Below are 18,769 nucleotides of genomic sequence, written 5' to 3' on the forward strand. Positions count from 1 at the left end.
TAAATTGGGGGATTTCTGGGTGGCACGGCTCAAAGGGCCAGAAGGACCTCCTCTGCAGTGTATCTCAATGAATAAATAAACTTCTTCACTCATCATGTAGGATGCTGCCAGCACAAGTGGTAGATGAGGGGTCAATTTCAACATTTAAGAGAAAATTGGATAGGTATATGGATGGGAGAGATATGGAGGGCCATGGTCCAGGTGCAGGTCAATCAGGCTAAGCAGATTAATGATTTGGCATGGACTAGATGGGCTGAAGGGCCTGTTTCTGTTCTGTAGTGTTCAATGTTCTATGACTGTAAAGAGATTTGATAGGGTAGATGGTGAGCAACCATTTCCTGATGAGGAGCTGTCCAGGAGAAGTGGCTTTGGATGCCTTGGAACAGACTTATTATTAGGGCTCAACGGACTAAGTAGGGATTGCAAGGTTTTTGAAAATACCTCTTCTCTGCAAAAATATTTAACAATTTAAATAGCCTTACGTATTTTTAAAAAAGCAATTTAAACGCTCATTAGAATGCATTAATTTCCAATAAATAATTAAAACATTAGAATACAGTAATTATCTTCATCAACTTCCGGGCAGGAAATCATATTGGAATGGAAATTCTAAACCTGTGCCAGATATACCTGGAGTAAATCACAAAGGTCATAAAGCCATGGAGTCTCTCCCGTTGCTGCATGTGGTCATCCAACAAGGAACTGAAGGGAGAAATGTGGCTGCACCTATCATTAAGCTCTCTTTCTGACTTGGACTTGGGTAGTTCTGATCAATATTGAACCTGTGAATGACATTTCTTGGTAAGAGTTAGGGGTAGTCAGTATTTAAAACTGTTAATGTTTAACTGCAGTTACCAACTGCTATCAGTTATAAAGCAATCAGTGAAATGGTACAGGAGGCACTGAAATACTGATCCAGGTATAGACAGAAACATAGAAAACCTACAGCACAATACAGGCCTCTTGGCCCACAAAGCTGCGCCAAACATATCCTTACCTTAGAAATTACCTAAGATTAGCCATAGCTCTCTATTTTTCTAACTCCATGTACCTATCCAGGAGTCACTTAAAAGAGCCTATCGTATCCGCCTCCACCACCATCGCCGGCAGCCCATTCCACACACTCCCCACTCTCTGCATTTAAAAAAAACTTACTCCTGACATCTCCTCTGTACCTATCTCCAAGCAACTTAAAACTGTGCTCTCTCGTGTTAGCCGTTTAAGCCCTGGGAAAAAGCCTATCCACATGATTAATGCCTCTTATCATCTTATACACCTCTGTCAGGTCACCTCTCATCCCCCGTCGCTCCAAGGAGAAAAGGCCAAGTTCACTCAACCTATTCTCATAAGGCATGCTCCCCAATCCAGACAACATCCTTGTAAATCTCCTCTGCACCCTTTCTATAGTTTCCACATCCTGGCTGTAGTGAGGTGACCAGAATTGAGCTCAGTACTCCAAATGGGGCCTGACCAGGGTCCTATATAGCTGTAACATTACCTCTCAGCTACTAAACTCAGTCCCATGGTTGATAAAGGCTAATGCACCATATGCCTTCTCCACAGAGTCAACCTGCACAGCAGCTTTGAGTGTCCTATGGACTCAGACCCCAAGATCCCTCTAATCCTCCACACTGCCAAGAGTCTTACCATTAATGCTATATTCTGCCATCATATTTGACCTACCAAAATGAAACACCTCACACTTATCCAGGTTGAACTCCATCTGCCACTTCTCAGCCCAGTTTTGCATCCTATCAATGTCCTGCTTGTAACCTCTGACAGCCCTCCACACTATCCATAACACCCCCAACCTTTGTGTCATCAGCAAACTTACTAACCCATCCCTCAACTTCCTCATCCAGGTCATATATTAAAATCACGATAATATGTTGTTTTCTGGATCAGAGCTGGGCTGCTGATAGGAGGAAGAGGAGTGATAAGGATAGGTTCAAAGTAAATTTATTAATGTTCTTTTTTTAAAATTTTATTTTTATTTGGATAAGGTATTCATAAGTATTACATAAACTTTTTACTTATAAAGCCTTTTCCATTTTTTATATTATCGATGATCGTTTATGTCACCATATACAACCCTAAGATTCCTTTCCTTGCAGGCATTCACAGTCATTACAAGAAACACAATAAAATCGATGAAAGACTCACCCAAGAAGCCAAATTTAAAGAAATAAACTGTGTAATTACAAAATGAAAAACAAACAAAAAAGTAATAATGCAGGTTGAATACCCTTTATCCAAAATGCTTGGGGTGGGGTGAGAAGTTCAGATTTCAGATTTTTTCAGATTTTGGAATATATTGTAAGATAGGTTAGGTTCGCCATCATTTCTGTCTCTAAGTTTATGCGCTACTGGTAAGCAGTCTTTGTCTTAAACTTGTTCAGCACACATACGTAATTAACAAAAATAATTGTGTATCATTAAAATAATGGAAATGTAATGTGTGTAGGGTAACAAAAGCAGCATGGGGAGAATATCTGAATCAGCGGTTGAACAACACCAATGGCAGGCTTTCAGTCTCTACCTGTGTCTCGATTAAAAACTTACAGTATACTGTATTTGTATTTTACTTCTTTTAGGTTTTTTGTAAGGTATAAAAACAATCAGTATTGTACACTTGTTAGATTTTCATCAGTGATGATCTTCTCAAACTCATCAATGAAGTTCTCCACTGCTTCATGATAAACTGATGAATTATCTAAAATTTAAAATTATATAAATTTTCAGTTAGTCATGATACATCTATGCTTATTTTACGATCAGCACACTGTTAAGCAAAATATGTTCACTCTGACGCTGACAAATCCACTCTTTCAATACACATTCAAGATCTTCAATTTTCACTTTATGAAGTGTTTCTCTATTTTTCAAAACTTCTGTTCATTACATATGTCAGGTCACTTCACACCTCCTGAACTCAATAATCATCTGCTTGGTCTTGCCGATGTTGAGTGAGAGGTGGTTGCTATGGCAACACTCAGCCTGATTTTCAATCTTTCTCCCAAATGCTGATACACCACCATTTCTGATTAGACTGACAACAGTGGTATAATCGGTAAACTTAAGTATGACATTGGAGCTGTACTTAGCCTCAGATCAAAAATATAAAGTGAGTAGAGCAGAGGGCCAAGCACACAGGCTTGTGATGCACCTGTGCTGAGGGAGAATTTGTTGCCAATCCAAACTGTCTAGGGTCTGCAAGTGTGGAAATTGAGAATCAAGTTGCACAAGGAGGTATTGAGGCCAAGGTCTTGAAGTTTATTGATTAGTTCTGAGGGGATGATACTATTGAATGCCTAACTTAGTTCAATGAAGAACATCCTGATGTATGCAACTTCACTGTCCAGATATTCCAGGACTGAATGAAGAGCCAATGAAGTGGCATCTGCTGTTGCCCTGTTGTGACGGTAGGCAAACTGAAGCAGATCCAAGTCACTTCTCACGCAGGAGTTTCATTACCACCCTCCTAAAGCACTTCTTCATAGTGGACGTAAGTGCAACTAGACAACAGAAATCCCAGTGTCATTGGTCAAAGCGAGCAGAAAAGAGATTGAGCTCATCTAGGAGCAAAGGCTTGTTGTCATCTACAGTATGTCACTTAGTTTCACTTCCTAGGAGCTGATGGGATTCAAGCCCTGAAGCAGCTGTCGAGCATTGTTCAGTTATTCAAGTTTAATCCAGAATTGCCACTTCACACGAGATGGCTTTCTGGAGATCGTACCTGGACCTCTTGTATTTAACTTGGTCGCCAGATCTGAATGCCCCTGATGAGACCCTGGTGCTACAGGTGATATGTTGATGACAATTGGGCAGAGTTTTCTTCAAACAAGTCTGATTGATGTCGCTGACAATTATTTGAAAGGTGTCAGGGTAGGCTTTTCTTGTTTGCTAATTGTGGCATTCAATCCATCAAGTCCTTCTTTTATTATCTGCTTTTGGCGGTCCGTAAACTGCAGTCAGGATCACAAAGGAGAACTCTCTTGGTCATTGGAGTGATCTGAACTTAATTCTTAGATGTTCCAGGTTGGGTGAACAAGAGTGTAAGAGGACTGCCGCGTCAGGGCACCACAGAGTTTATCATGAAACACAGTACTCCCTCAGCTTCTGCCTTCTCTGAATTAGCAGTTCGGTCCATATGGTGTATGGAGAAGCCTTCGGGTCTTACTGACGTAACTGGCGTGTCTGGAATAAGCCATGTCTCCATGAAACTCAGAACGCAACAATTCCTCTTTACCTACCAATACAGCAATCTTGTCCTTGGGTCCTCAATCTTGTTCTCCAGCACCTGTAGTTTTGCTAAAAAGATACTGGGTCATGGCCATGTCCTTTCATTTAACCGATCTCTGTCCCCCTAAAGTCTCTCTCTTTCCTTCTTTAGGCCCACACTCCCAGTTATCATCAGCAAACCCAGATGAGTGGATCCGAATTATTGATTATAGATTGTGAGCTAATGGGTTCCCTATGCGACCCCTCCCCCCGCACCACTGTTCATGGCCTCTCAACCCAAAACAAAAAATGACCTGATTATACCCATTCCGTTTTCTGTTTGACTCCCCAGTTCGCAGTGGTATATCACATATAATGCAATGCACTGCAGTTTTGTGTGGTACTTTATTGAAGGACTTTCAAAAGTCTAATATGCACCACATATCTATTCTTCTGGTGTCTGGGGATGTGCCTTAGGATATTTTAATGCATTACAGGTGCTTTCTAAGTTGTTATTTATGAGTTGTACCACATTAAAGGCCTTTTATGGTCATCATTGCAGAGGGTGAAGGAAAGGCAAGAACATTTATTGCGTTTCTCTGAAATACCTGTATAACTCATTCACAGCAGTGACATTCATGAATTATAAATAAAGAATGAACTTGTATTTGTGCAGAGCTTTGCATGCCCTCAGGATGTCTCGAAGGTGATTCATAGACATTGCTAGGTAGTGCTGTCATAACGTAGAGAGGCATGGCAACTCATTTGAAAGTGTGGGAGTGAGTAATTGAGAAGTAATTTGACTTTGCTGGTGCTAACTGTGGGATAACAACTGATCAAGATACAGAGGAGGCATCCAGCCTTCTGTGGGAAATATCACCAGCTTTTTAATGTCTACCTGAGAAGGCCCTGGGTAAATGCCTCTGACACTGAAGCAATGGCCAGGTCTCTAGAATGGATTTTGAATCTAATCTATGTCCTTAATATTAACATTCAGGAGAATTGTAATTGGCGTTCATAGAGTGTAGCTCCTGGAGAATCAGCCTTACTCCTCCTGTGACATTGGTTCGATCCTGACCAGATGAGCCAAAATCCAGCTTGCACTATTGGATCATGTTGGAAGCAAAAAAAGTTCTGTAATTTCTATGCTTTTCTCACCAAAGAGGACAACTCCATTAAAAAGGGAGCACTTAGGGGTCAAGCTATAACACCAGAGAATTTTTTTTTGCACAGGTTCTAGGACCTATTTGAAACTTTTACCGAGGCAAATTTATCGAGTAGTCTGTCAGTACAGGATTGGCTAACAGTAGCATCACCCACTATAGATAAAGGGAGTGCTTCTTATAAACAAATCCATGTGTTTCAAGTTCATATAGTTTCTACTTGGTAAAACATAAAAATATTAATCATTAACTGAGTCAAATTCAACTGACAATCTCTCTTTTAAAGTGTGCTCTTGTTATATGACTAAACTTATTCTGGTCTGCTGTTTTTCCTCCATGGCCTTGAGAAAATAATTAATCTTTGTACTGAAACTCGTGTAGCATAAATGACAAACTACCCATTGGCAATTGACTGTGGGAATTGAGGCCAAGGTAATGTTCAGGTACTGTGGTTAAGAGACAAAGTTGATTTTTAGCTAAGGTATATAAAAACAATTCCATGTCTACTTTAAAGCCATAGATTCTCACTTATTTTTATATTTTAAATTTCAGTGCCTATACTTATATTGATAATCACCTCTCAAGACTCTCCACATTATAATTACAGCCATCTGTTCCAGACAGCGTTGCAACCTCTCAGTTGCAGTGTGACAAGTTTAAATATTTTCCATTCTAGAAATGTTTTCTTTCATCTTTCCTTATGACACAAAATAATGCTCTTGAAGGCCATGGAGTCTACTCAGTCACAGACCAATCCCAACCCTACTCCCCTAATTTTCCTGTTAGGTATTCTCTATATTCCAATCATCTCTCCTGGATTTTACCGTATAATTTTCAGAGACCAATTAACGTTTGGAATGGGTTACATGAGCACCCAGAAAAACCACCACAAAATGGAAGGGAGAAGTGCAAGTGACACAACACATACACACCTTAGATGAGGATAGAGCCCCAGCCATGTGCTGTAAGGCAGCAACTCCATAAGCTGTTGTCACCTGTGCTACCCACAGTTACAGATACATAATGGCTAAGGACGATGTGACGTCTCTAGAACCTTCTGTTCACCCAGCTGTATTGAAGTGATATGTCAGTGAGACCCAACGTGGATTGGGGGACCCTTTTGTCCACCATCTTTGCTTTGTCCACCACAAAAGGCTGGATTTCCCGGTGGCCACTCACTTCAATTTGACTTTCCATTCCTGTTATGACAACTTGGCTCCTGGCCTCCTCTTCTGGCACAATGAGGCCACACTCAGGTTCAGGGAGTAACACTTTATATTCCGCCTGGATAGCTTCCAACCTGATGGCATGAATGCTGATTTCTCAAACTTCTGATAGCTTCCCCCCTCCAATCCTCCCACTTCTCTTTTTCTATTCTCTATTCTGGTTCCCCTTCCATCCCTTCTCTTCTCCTCACCTGCTTATCACCTCTGCCAGGTGCTGCTTCTTCCCTTTATTCCATGCTCTACTGTTCTCTCCTATCAGATTCCTTCTTCATTAGACCTTTACCTCTTCCACCTATCACCTTCCAGCTTCTTACTTCATTCCCCCTCTCCCACCCACCTGGTTTCACCTGTCACCTGCCAGCCCATACTCCTTTTCTCCTCGATTTCTAATTCTAGTTTCTTCCCCTTTCCTCTCTAGTGATGATGAAGGGTCTTGGCCCAAAGCGTCAACAGTTCATTTCCCTTCCTGCTGAGTTCCTTCAGCTTCAGCTTTTTAAGTGGGGTTAGCTTTCAGTAACCACAGTTTATACACTCACAGGAGCTAAGTGTTCATTTGCATTGTCTGATAGCGAATTTTTCAGAACCTAAAGATATTCTACCCACACTGACTGGGCTAATGTATGGAATGGTTCTTGTATAAAGTGCAAATTGCATTCATTTACTTATGTGTTGAATTTAATTGATTACTTTTTCTCCACCCTCTTTTTAAACCAGGTTTCAAATGTCCTGTGTGCTCAAAGTTTGTTTCCACTGAAGAAATGGACTTGCACCTTGTCCTGTGCCTGACCAAACCGAGGGTGACTTACAATGGTAAGTTGTATCGTTTTCTTGCTTATTCATTGTGATCTTATGTCATCACCAAAGAATTTAATGAAGCTGATAATTATAGCTGTCAAATGCGCTGCTCATTTTGACACTGGACCATATTTTTGCATGGAAACTTCCTGGATTGCTTGTTTTGTAGTCTGGTGTCTATTAGCTGTGGACTTGCACCTGTTTTCCACACGTAGTATGCAGATGTACACCATGCTTTGCAAAGACCTCAGTTCTAAGACTATCAGTATCGGAAACAGAATCAGAATCATGTTTAAGATAACGAGCAAATGTCGAGAAATTTGTTAATTTTGCAGTAGCAGTACAATGTAATACATGATAAATTTAGGAGGAAAAACCTGAATTACCCTAAGCATGTATCTTAAATAGTTAAATTAAGATAAGTAGTCCAAAAACAGAAATTTTAAAAAAAAAGCAACACACACAGGTCTCAGTCCAAAATGTCAACTGTATTCTTTTCCATTGATGCTGCCTGGTTTGCTGAGTTCCTCCAGCATTTTGTGTGTCTTGCTCGGATTTCCTGCAACTTCAGATTTTCTCTTGTTTAAAAACATAGAAACATAGAAAACCTACAGCACAATACAGGCCCTAGTGCCCACAAAGTTGTGCTGAACATGTCCCTACCTTCGAAATTACTAGGCTTACCAATAGACCTCTATTTTTCTAAGTTGAATGTACCTATCCAAAAGTCTCTTAAAAGACCCTATCGTATCCGCCTCCACCACTGTTGCCAGTAGCCCATTCCACGCACTCACCGCTCTCTGCGTAAAAAAAAACGTAACCCTGACATCTCCTCTGTACCTACTCCCCAGCACCTTAAACCTGTGTCCTCTTGTGGCAACCATTTCAGCCCTGGGAAAAAGCCTCTGACTATCCACATGATCAATGCCTCTTGTCATCTTTGTAATCAAGAAAAAAAGGAGTGAAGTAGTGTTCATGGGTTCAATATCCATTTAGAAATCGGATGGCAGAGGGGAAGAATCTGTTTCTGAATCGCTGAGTGTGTGCCTTAAGGCTTCTGTACCTCCTTGATGGTAACAATGATAGGAGAGCATGTCTTGGGTAGTGGGGGGTCCTTAATGATGGACGCCACTTTTCTGTAGTGTCGCTTGTTAAAGATTTCTTGGACACTACAGAGGCTAGTACCCATGATGGCTGACTAATTTTATAACTCCCTGCAGCTTACTTCAACCCTCTGCAGTAGCCACCCCCCACCCCCGCGGGGTCAGAATGCTCTCCACAGTACATTTATAGAAATTTTCGACTGTTTTAGGTGGCAAACCAAATCTCCTCAAACTCCTGATGCAGATATCATCAATGCACTCGACTCAAGATGAATCAAAATGCTGTTGGTTATGAACAGTTATTCAGGGGGAAAAAAACTACACATTAGTGTAGTAAGACGGTGGTTCAGCAAGTGATGAGTAATAATGGTGATGAAATGGGCACAAAATGATCACCTTATTTATGTTTCCATGTGCATGTGTACACCATCTGCCACAGTGGTTGAGCTGATAATGGAGAGCAAGCAGTTCATGCTGCTAAAACATGGGCCAATACCAGTCAGCATTCAGATCTTGCATCGATGGAAAAATTAATCCTATCCCATCAGCAGCTGCAATTTATTTGTTTTCTATTTCTGTCTCTTTAGTCTTGGGTCCCTATAAATGAGCTTCTTGCACCACTTGTTAATTAGAAATGATCAAGCGGTGTGGGGATGCTTTCCATTTCCTTAACTGTTTCTTCCTTCAGTTTTTAGATACCGCCTCTTGTGCTGCAGGGAGACCAAGTCACAGATATCTCTTCGGTCGCTATCAAAATGTTTGTTCAGACCCAATTGTTATGCTGAAGTTGTGCTGAGAAGGAGTTCTCTCAAAGGGCAAGATAGAGTTGTGTGAGCTTGGTGCATATCCTCTGTCAACACAGGGAGGTGAACTAATGCGTAGAAATGAAATGCTTTTCTTCGAGTGAAAGATTGATTAGGACTTAGTGGATTTTCAAGGTGATTATAACATCTTTCTGTGGAATGTCCGGATGTTCCTTCATAAGCACTGAACATAATATTGCTTTCAGAGACCTTTTGGTTTGGTTTGGCTGCATTTCTTTAATGTTGGTAATGACAGTGCCTACTGTGGCATGAATTGTAAACACATTGAACATCCAGAAAACTATATGAGGAACACAGTCAGCACAGCTGCTGTTTCAGAAGTCCAGCAACCAGGGACTTATCTCTGTGCTGACTGCATGGAGTTTACAAGCTCTCCCTATGATTGCATGAGTTTTCATCACATGCTTCACTTCCATATCAAATCCCAAGGATGTGCGGGTTGCTAGATTAATTGACCACTGTAAAATGCCGCTACTGCATAGCAGAATGGTAAAATCTATGGGGAGTTGATAAGTATGTGGGGAGGATGGAATGAGGCTATAGGATGAGCATAAATGGATGTTTGATAGTCAGTTTGAATATGATGGGCAAAAAGATGTGTTCCCATGCTATATCTTTTTAGAACACTGACTCCATGACAAATTCAGATCCAGACATAAAGAAAATGGAAAATTGTTTGGGTCTCGACTCAGGAAATAATAGTGCAGTTTACCTACCACTAAATCTTTGATTTATTTTTTGTTAGAAAGAAGCTTTCAATTTTAGCTTGCTTTAGAGAATTTTGGATTAGTAGAATATACAAAGTGGTATGGAGCATCACCTTCTCTTCCACTCTGATATCACCCCTACAATTCGACCCTGTAAAATCAGTGCATGGACTGCACTCCAGGTGGAGAAAGTCCAGGTTAAATATGCAGATCAGACACAAATGAAATCTAGTCTAACCTGAGACTTTAACAGGAGAGATATGATCCCTTTCCCCACCAAGTCTGGGCTATTTGGAACTGTAATGCTAGAAAGTAAATTTCGATTGATTTTGGTTTGCAAGTGAACCTGCTGGGAATAATTTCCTTTCTTTTACCTCGAAGAACATTTTGAATTTTCCCCACCCCTTTTTCATTTCTTCTCCTCTTCACCGATTGCAAGTCCACTGCAGAGCGCATGTCTTGTTCTGGGGACTATTCTCTCAGCTGTTTTGTTTAGGAGGTCAGTGGGAGCAACTCTAACAAGACCCAGGTGTAATAATGGTGCCTGACTTGTCTGTTGATTGCTTTACCAAATAACCCCTCCACATTGTGACAATTTGCAGAGCTGAGTGAAATGAATCCTCATGAGCCAAAGTTGCTAACATATCGGCTTCTACCAGCCATTTCGCTTTATGCACCTGAACAGAAAACTCATCTCCTGCCTACCAAAAAAAGGGTTTGAAATGAAAACAGATTTCTCCTTTTGTTGATTGCATTAAAACGATGTTGACAGAGCGATATTTGTCAGATTCAGAACTGGATGTTTCCTTCTAATTTGATGAATAGAACATCATTTTTTTCACCCTTTGTGAACTCTCTTAGAAAATCAGAGTTTCAATGTAAGCAGTTCTCAGAAGATTTATATCCAACGGTGAAGTTGTTTGTAAATCCATTACATCAAGAGGTTTTTTTTAGCACATTAGTTTCATGCAGCTGTAAGAATCATTTGATTAAACTCAATACAATCCATTTTGTGCTAGGTAACGTCTGAGTTTAGCTCTCAGTCCTTACCTTAACATCTGTCTCACCAGGGGTGCACAGAGCTTTTTCCATGGTTGGATGGTACAAAGTTAGTCTCTCCAGTCACAGCTCAAGTTTAGAATGGCAAATTTAAAGCTCTTTGGTTTTCCAGTTTTCACCAAATGAGTAGAGCATTTTGAGTGCACTCTGGTGTGTGTTTTGCTCTGATACTTTACTCACGTCCTGATCCATGGCCACTTAAGCTAGTTTTAAATATCCTTCGAAAGACGTTGGTGGTTCATTCATTCAGACAGCCAACCACTCTAGCGTTGTTAGGTTGATGTTGAGCAGGTCAGTGTCAGCTAAATCAGGTGAGAGTGGGCAGTTGCGCAGAACGTGTTCAATGTTCTGCACCCTTTTGCCACACTCACAGGATTCGCTGGTCTTTCAACCCCACTTCACCATATTGTCTCCCATCCTACAAGCTCCCGCTCTCTCTCTCTGTTGAAAATGCACCACTTTCATATTGGATAGTGGTGGTATCTTGTTGCAATTGTTTGTTGATGTCAGTACCTGACCAGTCCCAATCTGCGAGAATGGATAATTTTAGAAAATCAAAATGCAAGCGATGCTGGACACCTGAAAGGAACACAGAAGCACTCTTCAGATCAGGCAGCGTCTGTCTGAGGAGAAAATGTTAATGTCTTAGACTTGTTGAAATATCTTCAACCTAAAATATTAACCCTTTCTCTTTTCACAGATGCTGCCGGACCTTAAGTATGTTTCTGGCAATTACTGTTTTTGTTTCACTATGTATCTCAATACTTCTCACTCTAGACTCATTGATGTTCTCCCTCTCTCCATGCTGAACAAAGTTCTTGAAGCCCAACATCCACATTCTATATGAAAAAAGAGCTCTCGCAGTCAGCCACCCTTGCACGAAGATTTGCCTCTTGATTCCAACTCCTAAATGCGCTGTCTCTAATTATGTCTTCTCAAGGTTCAAGATTGTTTAATATCATTTCCAGGACACAAGTGAAAAGGAAACCAAAGACATTGTTGCAGCTCACAGAAAAACACAATAAGAGTACAATAATAAAAAAGCACAATAAATACTATATTTGTGCATAAGATAGTTTATAGATGTATATTGATTGCTTGTCCATAAAGTTGTGCTGGGCGCAGGAGTGTTTATACATCAGGTGACTGACAGGAGAAGATAAAATGGTGGTATTGGGGATGTGGACAGGTGGCTAATGAGTGGAGCTGTTGATCTGCCTAACTGCTTGGGGAAGGTAATTGTTTTTGAGTCTGGTGCTCCAGGCGTGGGTGCAACGTTGCCTCCTTTCTCACGGGAGCGAGAAAAACAGACCCTGAGCAGGATTGGCGGGATCTTTCATGATGTTACTGCCACTTTCAGGCACCTTTCTGCATACATGCCATTGGTGGTGGGTAGTCTGGTGCCAGTGGTGCGTTGAGTAGTTCTGACTACCTGTTGTAGAGCCTTCCTGTGCACCGCAGTGCCATTTCTGTACTCTGCAGTGACGTAGCCTGTTAGGATGCTCGCTATTGTGCTCCTGTAGAATAACGTTAATACAGCTATGCATAGTCTAGTTCTCTTCTGCCCCCTTAGAAAGTAGAGGTGCTGGTGTAAGTACTTTCCTGATTATGTAGGATGTGTTCTGGGCTCTTGCGAGGTTGTGCAAGATGTGCACTCGCAGGAATTTGAAACAGCTTGCAGCTTCCACTGCTGTGCCCCTCATGTAAAGAGAGGTGTGAGTGGTGTGATTTCTCCTAAAGTCGATAAACATCTCCTTTGTCTTGTTGACTATTTGCCTGGCACCAGGCCTTGAGCTCTTCCACCTCCTCTCTGTAGGCCGTCTCATCGTTGTTGTTGATGAGCCCCGCCACTATTGTGACATCGGCGAACTTGACAATGTGATTACTTGAGCATTTGGCCATGCAGTCCTGTGTGAGCAGAGTGATAACAGCAATGGGCGTAGCACGCAGCCCGGGAGGCACCTGTGTTGAGGATGATTGGGAGGGAGGAGTAGTTGTGCATCCTGACTGAGATCTGTTGGTTAGGAAGTCCAACACCCCGTTGCACAGTGGTGTATTTAGACAGAGGAGTAGGAGATTGTTCACCGAGGTCTGTGGGACAGTAGTGTTGATTGCCAAACCGAAATCCAGAAAAACATTCTGACACAAGTGACCTTGTTTTTGAGGTGTGTCAGGGTCAGGTGCATGACAGATGTCATGCCATATGTTGTAGAGTGGTTCTTTTGTTCAGAGGATAGTTTCTAATACCAAGCATATTTTTTTGCATTCTATTCTCAAGAATTAACCCTTTAACTCTCCAGGACATTGGGTATTGTGAGTCTTTTAGGGTGCTATTCTTTCTTGTTCTGTATGATCACACTCAATTGTGTTAAACTTGCATGCTTCAGAAGCTTCAAAACCATTTGTCACACTAAAATTAGAGTGACAATGCAGAATGGCGGTATTTTGTCTGACATTTGCACTGATTGTGAAGGCAAATTCTTTCCAGAAATAAAGAACAGTGCAGGGAATACTCAGAAGATCAAGCGGCATCTGTGGAGAGTGAAACAGAGTTAATGTTTCAGGCTATGACTTTTCATCAGACCTTGAAAAGCGTGTTTTAAGTTACAGAGATGTGGGTGGGGGGGGGGGTAGAGAGAACATAGAGAATGTCTGATAATAGGGTGGAGACTGGGGTTTTTTTGCTTCTCTTTCCAAAAAGGCCCATTCCACCCATGAAATGTAAGCTTTGGATGTGTGTTGATTGATGTATTTTGCTTTACTTACCATTCCAATTTCACCAAATAGACGTTCAAATGGGAAAAGAGGAAAGGTACAATGAAGCTAGATATAAAAAGATCATATAAACAAACAGATGTGAAGGATCAGGTACAATAGCAAATGCATTAGTTGACTATTTCCCTGTATAAAAAGGGACATTGCACTCAGAGAGATGATGGCTTGGATTTACCAAGATGAATGGGAATCTAGTTATGGGAAGAAGGTTGAGGCACAAACAGTACTTTTGTGGAGCACCAAAAGAGAAGAAGAGGTCCATTTGAGGTTTTTAAAGCTGTGATTAATTGTAATAAAGTAAAGAAAAAACAAAGTCAATGTTGTGTCCATTGGATAGAACATTGTTGGTTAAGGAGTCAATATAAAGTTGTCACAGAAAGTGAGCAGAAAAACTCCAAGAAATATCTTTGTGGTGTATTGCTGGAACATGGAATACTTATCCATTGAAAGTGGAAAAGGCTGAGATCATTCAGCCTTACAAAGGAAGTATAAATATACAGTGGATTCCAGTTAATTCGTGCGTCGCTTAATCAGTGCAGCCACTTATTTGGGACAACTCTTAAAGGAGAAAAACTAACCAAGAAAAAAGCCAGGATTCTCTTTGTTTATTTGGGATACTCTTGTTGCTGAACAGTTTCTAGCTAGTTAGTTGCATGAACTCATGTGCCTGTTAGTCACTACACAATGCTTAGAGCAAATAGTTTTTAAATAGCGTCAGTTGAATGTTTGTGTTCAAAAAGCAGTGATTCTTGTCACTGATAGTTGCTGAGAAATAAACAGCAAGATATTTTAGAACTGTTTTGTTCACAATGGTTTCAAGCATTCAAGCTTTGAGATGCCAGAAGTGGTAGGGAGTGAAAATGAAACAATTTCACTACTTTAACAAATAAGGAACTATGAAGAATTAAATCGACAATCATCTTGAATATTATAATGAAAATGTGCGAAGGGAGTCCATCATCTGCACTAGGTGTCTGCAATGATTCTGTTCATTTACATCAGTTACAAGAACACGGCAACATACACTGGACAATATCCTCCATCAGTATACAATTTGGAACTAACACACTATTTTATAGTACTCTAGTAGCATTCGTAGTGTTCTAATTTGTTCTGTATTTCATTTAAATGCATAATTTAATACTCAGTTAAATGGTGGTTTGTCTTTTTTATATCTTTTTAACTATTTCCATGAAACTTCAGCTAATTGAGACAGCCGCTTAACTGGGCCAAAATGTACTGGTCCTGATGTGGCCCAGTTATCCAGAATCCACTATATTTTAAAAACCAGGAATATTCAAGATCATGGGCACTAGAGCAACCAATATTGGTTTAGAACTATGCTAACATGGATTCCATGAACCAAAATATTACCATGCAAGTTTTTAAGAATACATCACCATTTGGCATTGAAGAAAGATTTGTGTTGAGTGCTAAATCATTTTCAGAAGTTTGGAGCAGCTTATTAAAAATGAATGTTGAATTTTAATTAGATACGTACCACAACAAAGAGGTGTGAATAGATAACAGGGAAACAGGCCACTTGCAGTAACCAGTACGTGCTGTTTCTTAGGCTCCACCTGGAAGTCCTTCCTAAAGTTCTTTATTAGCATAACATTGTTCTGCCTTCTTACGTAAGTATTTGTCCATCCTCCCTTGAAATTTGCTTCAGTTACTTTCTGCAATAGTGACTTTCACATTCTCACCACTCCAGCTGAAAACGTTTAAAAAACAAAATCTGAATCCACTATTTGATACCATGGTGACTATTCTGTATTTATAGTCTCTATACAATCATCTTCCCACAACTGGAAGCAGTCAGTCTATGTCTATTAAAACCTTCCATTTTAAAAAAACAACCTTAGTTAAGCTAACTCTTAGACTTTTGTTTAAAATGAAAAGTAACTCACTGTCTATTTTGTTTATCCTTTCATAATGGATATAATCTCACATAATATTGCCTTCAGTTTGCACTCTTTCCAGTGTCCAATGCCCTTGTGTCTTTTCCTGATCGCAGGGAAGTAAATATTCCTGGGATGAAAAGATTTCCTTAGCTAGAAGGAAAGCTTAGGATTCCTGTATCAGGTACAAGACAAGGATTAGGATAAAATTTGTTAGAGGTTAGTTTTCAGCACCAATTCACAGTCACAACTAAAGTTATTCCTAATTAGTTATTCTAAGGATCTTGAAGTTGCTGTTCAAATGCAATCATTGGTGTATATCCTTTGTTAAAATCAATTAATGATTAGAATGAATATAAAATTAATTGAACACAATCTGCATTATACATAAATTGATTGAGACAGTAATGCAAGTTTTGGACCCTATACGTGACTGAATTCTAATACCCTGGGATGTGGTTGCAATCGTTCTTAGAACAACTTGGAAGCAAGCTCAAAAACAGCTTACATTACCCTAGCGTCTCAGGCTTGCAGCAGGAGCAAATGAATCTAAATTTAAAGTACTTTACCTATTCCGAAATTCTGCATCTGACAGTTAACTAATGGTTTTCACCTGACCCAATGAAGACATTTGAGGTACATTTGGAAATGAGTTAAGTATGCTCTAAAGTGCAACCTAAATTCAGGTGGAAGACAACGTTTGTTTACCTTTGAACATTGATTGCATTCAAATTGGAGATACTGGCTCCCCACTCTCCCCAAGACCTGCAGAAGGGTGAATAGATAACATAAGGGAACATGCCATTGGTATTTCCAAACATCAGTTACTGTCTTGGACATGGCTAGTCTCACACACAAAGTCTTGTAGAAGTAGATATAACATTTGTGCATTTGTACTAGTGGCCAATGTTGGCCATGGGCCGTTCAAGCATGTCTAAATTTTGTGACAGTATCATCTGAAATAAGAGCAGTGTGTCATTGTCTCCTAACATGCTCATTTTGGTGCCTAAATAGCAGGGAGGATTGGTAAGCAACGACTTTGTTTAGGGAGCATGCAGAAAGGACGATTAGTTTTCTGATAAAAGGCAACACAAATGTTACGTGGCACCATGAGAGCTTAGTAGTGGATTTAATTTAGTGAAGCCTTGTTCCTTTTACGTGAATCTGCTTTAGTGAACTATATACGTTATAAGTCTTGCTTCATACAAAATCAAAGCCTGCTAACTCCATAAGAAGACACAGTAGTATTCATTTCCTATTTCACAAGTCTAACTGATACAACTTCCTTTTATTAATTTTGGATCACTGTTATTCTGCAATTTTTGTGTGTGTGTTTATGACACAAGCATTATACTTGTGTAACCTAGTTACTGGTTGTGTGCTATTGCCAGTCAGATGTTGTTTACTTTGTCGTATTCAGATTGCTGTCCCATAAGGAAAAAGAACTAGAGGGCGATTAACCTAGGAATGGAGGGCAGTGGTTTTGTTTGCAAATTAGTAAGATGATAATAGTTTTCAAAGGAATAGAAATTTACTTTCTTTTGTATGTGACAATCATCTCTGATCCTTTCCAATTTTTTAATACTTTTTTTTAACAATTTTTTCTAAAAAGTAAGAGCTGAAGAGATTATGCTGATGCCCTAAGTCTTTAGCAACACATCCAGAATTTTGGAGGAACTCATCAGGTCTGGCAGCGTCTATGGAGGGGAATAAACAGTCGATGTTTTGGGCTGAGACTCGTCATCAGGGCAGGAAAGGAGGGGTCAGGATCCAGAATCAGACCCAGCCCTGATGAAGGGTCTCAGCCTGGACAAATAGCCTAATTCTGCTCCAATGTTTTAGGGTTTTATGAAAACTTTGACTATTTATTCCCCTCCATAGATGCTGGCTGATCTGCTGAGTTCCTCCCACATTTTGTGTGCATTGCTGAAATGCGATTATTTCAAATCTATCAGAGTTAGTTTGTAATTTTTTAAAATAAGGTTAAGCAACCTGAAACCCCTGTCGCACACCCCTTTGTTAGCCTTAGCTCCAATCATCATCCCATGTTCAATGCTTTTCAATTCTGTGCTTAATACAAGCCTGTTCCATCCAAGTGGCTGATGACTATTCTGTAATGGTGTAAATTATCCAGTGCCTGTTCCCAGAGGAAAGATGCAGACCCAAACCAACAAGAAAAAATTGTGGATCGTAAGTACATCAAGTACCCTGTGGGAGTTGGAGAATTGATGGACATTATCTCTGATTACTGTCAGACTCAATATTAGTAAATTAATTCAGCCAGGAGCAAAATTTCTGGAATGCAACATGTGGAGCAATTTCACTACCCTTGTCCGTGCTATTGTGCCTCCACTATGCAATGAAAAGGATGTTTTTTTTTGTAACATTACTAATTGTTCCCAAAGGATAACTGTCTAAGGGGTTATGTCAGTGAAATGGGCACAACGTAGACACTCTCTGACTTAAGACTCCTGCTGTCAATTTTAGTTTTGAACAGAGTTGGAGGCTGATTTTTTTTTTGTAGATTTGAACTTCCCGCTTCTTACAGAGCTTTTCATTTGTTGCCACCCACAATTGCCCTTGTTGAGTGATGTTGAGCTGCCTCCTTGAAGGGGTACAAAGGGTACAAACCCATCTAGTGAAGGTTCTCTCACAGAGCAACCGTGAAAGCTATTCAGGATTTAGACCTAACACACTCTATACATCAGCACATTGAGGAAAGGACATTTGATGATTAAGCATCAAACCCGGCACAAAATTCATCCCTTCCCTTCATGGGTACCTGCAAGGAGGCACTTCCTGATACTATCACCAATGGTGTCTCTGCATATCTCCACTAACTTGTGGCAATCTTTGGCCCATATCAGCCCAAGGTAGACTTGGAGCATTTGGGATGACATTGAGAACCTGAAGTCCATGTGTAAATGGCGGAAGGAAAAGCCAGCCTTGTATGGTATCAACATGCCCCCTTGTCAGGCAAGTCTAGCTCAAACTG

The 18,769-nt window shown here is 40.3% G+C and overlaps 1 protein-coding gene across 1 annotated transcript in view; it reads left to right on the top strand.

The window, feature by feature from the left end:
- LOC140713709 (E3 ubiquitin-protein ligase znrf2-like) overlaps positions 1-18,769 on the top strand; it is a 184,037-nt gene that overhangs the window by 115,303 nt on the left and 49,965 nt on the right. Inside the window, exon 2 of the mRNA XM_073024114.1 lies at positions 7,325-7,420. Within this exon, the coding sequence (XP_072880215.1) occupies positions 7,325-7,420 (96 nt within the window). The remainder of the gene's footprint in view (positions 1-7,324; positions 7,421-18,769) is intronic.

This window comes from Hemitrygon akajei, chromosome 20 (assembly GCF_048418815.1).
Source record: "Hemitrygon akajei chromosome 20, sHemAka1.3, whole genome shotgun sequence".
NCBI lineage: Eukaryota > Metazoa > Chordata > Chondrichthyes > Myliobatiformes > Dasyatidae > Hemitrygon > Hemitrygon akajei.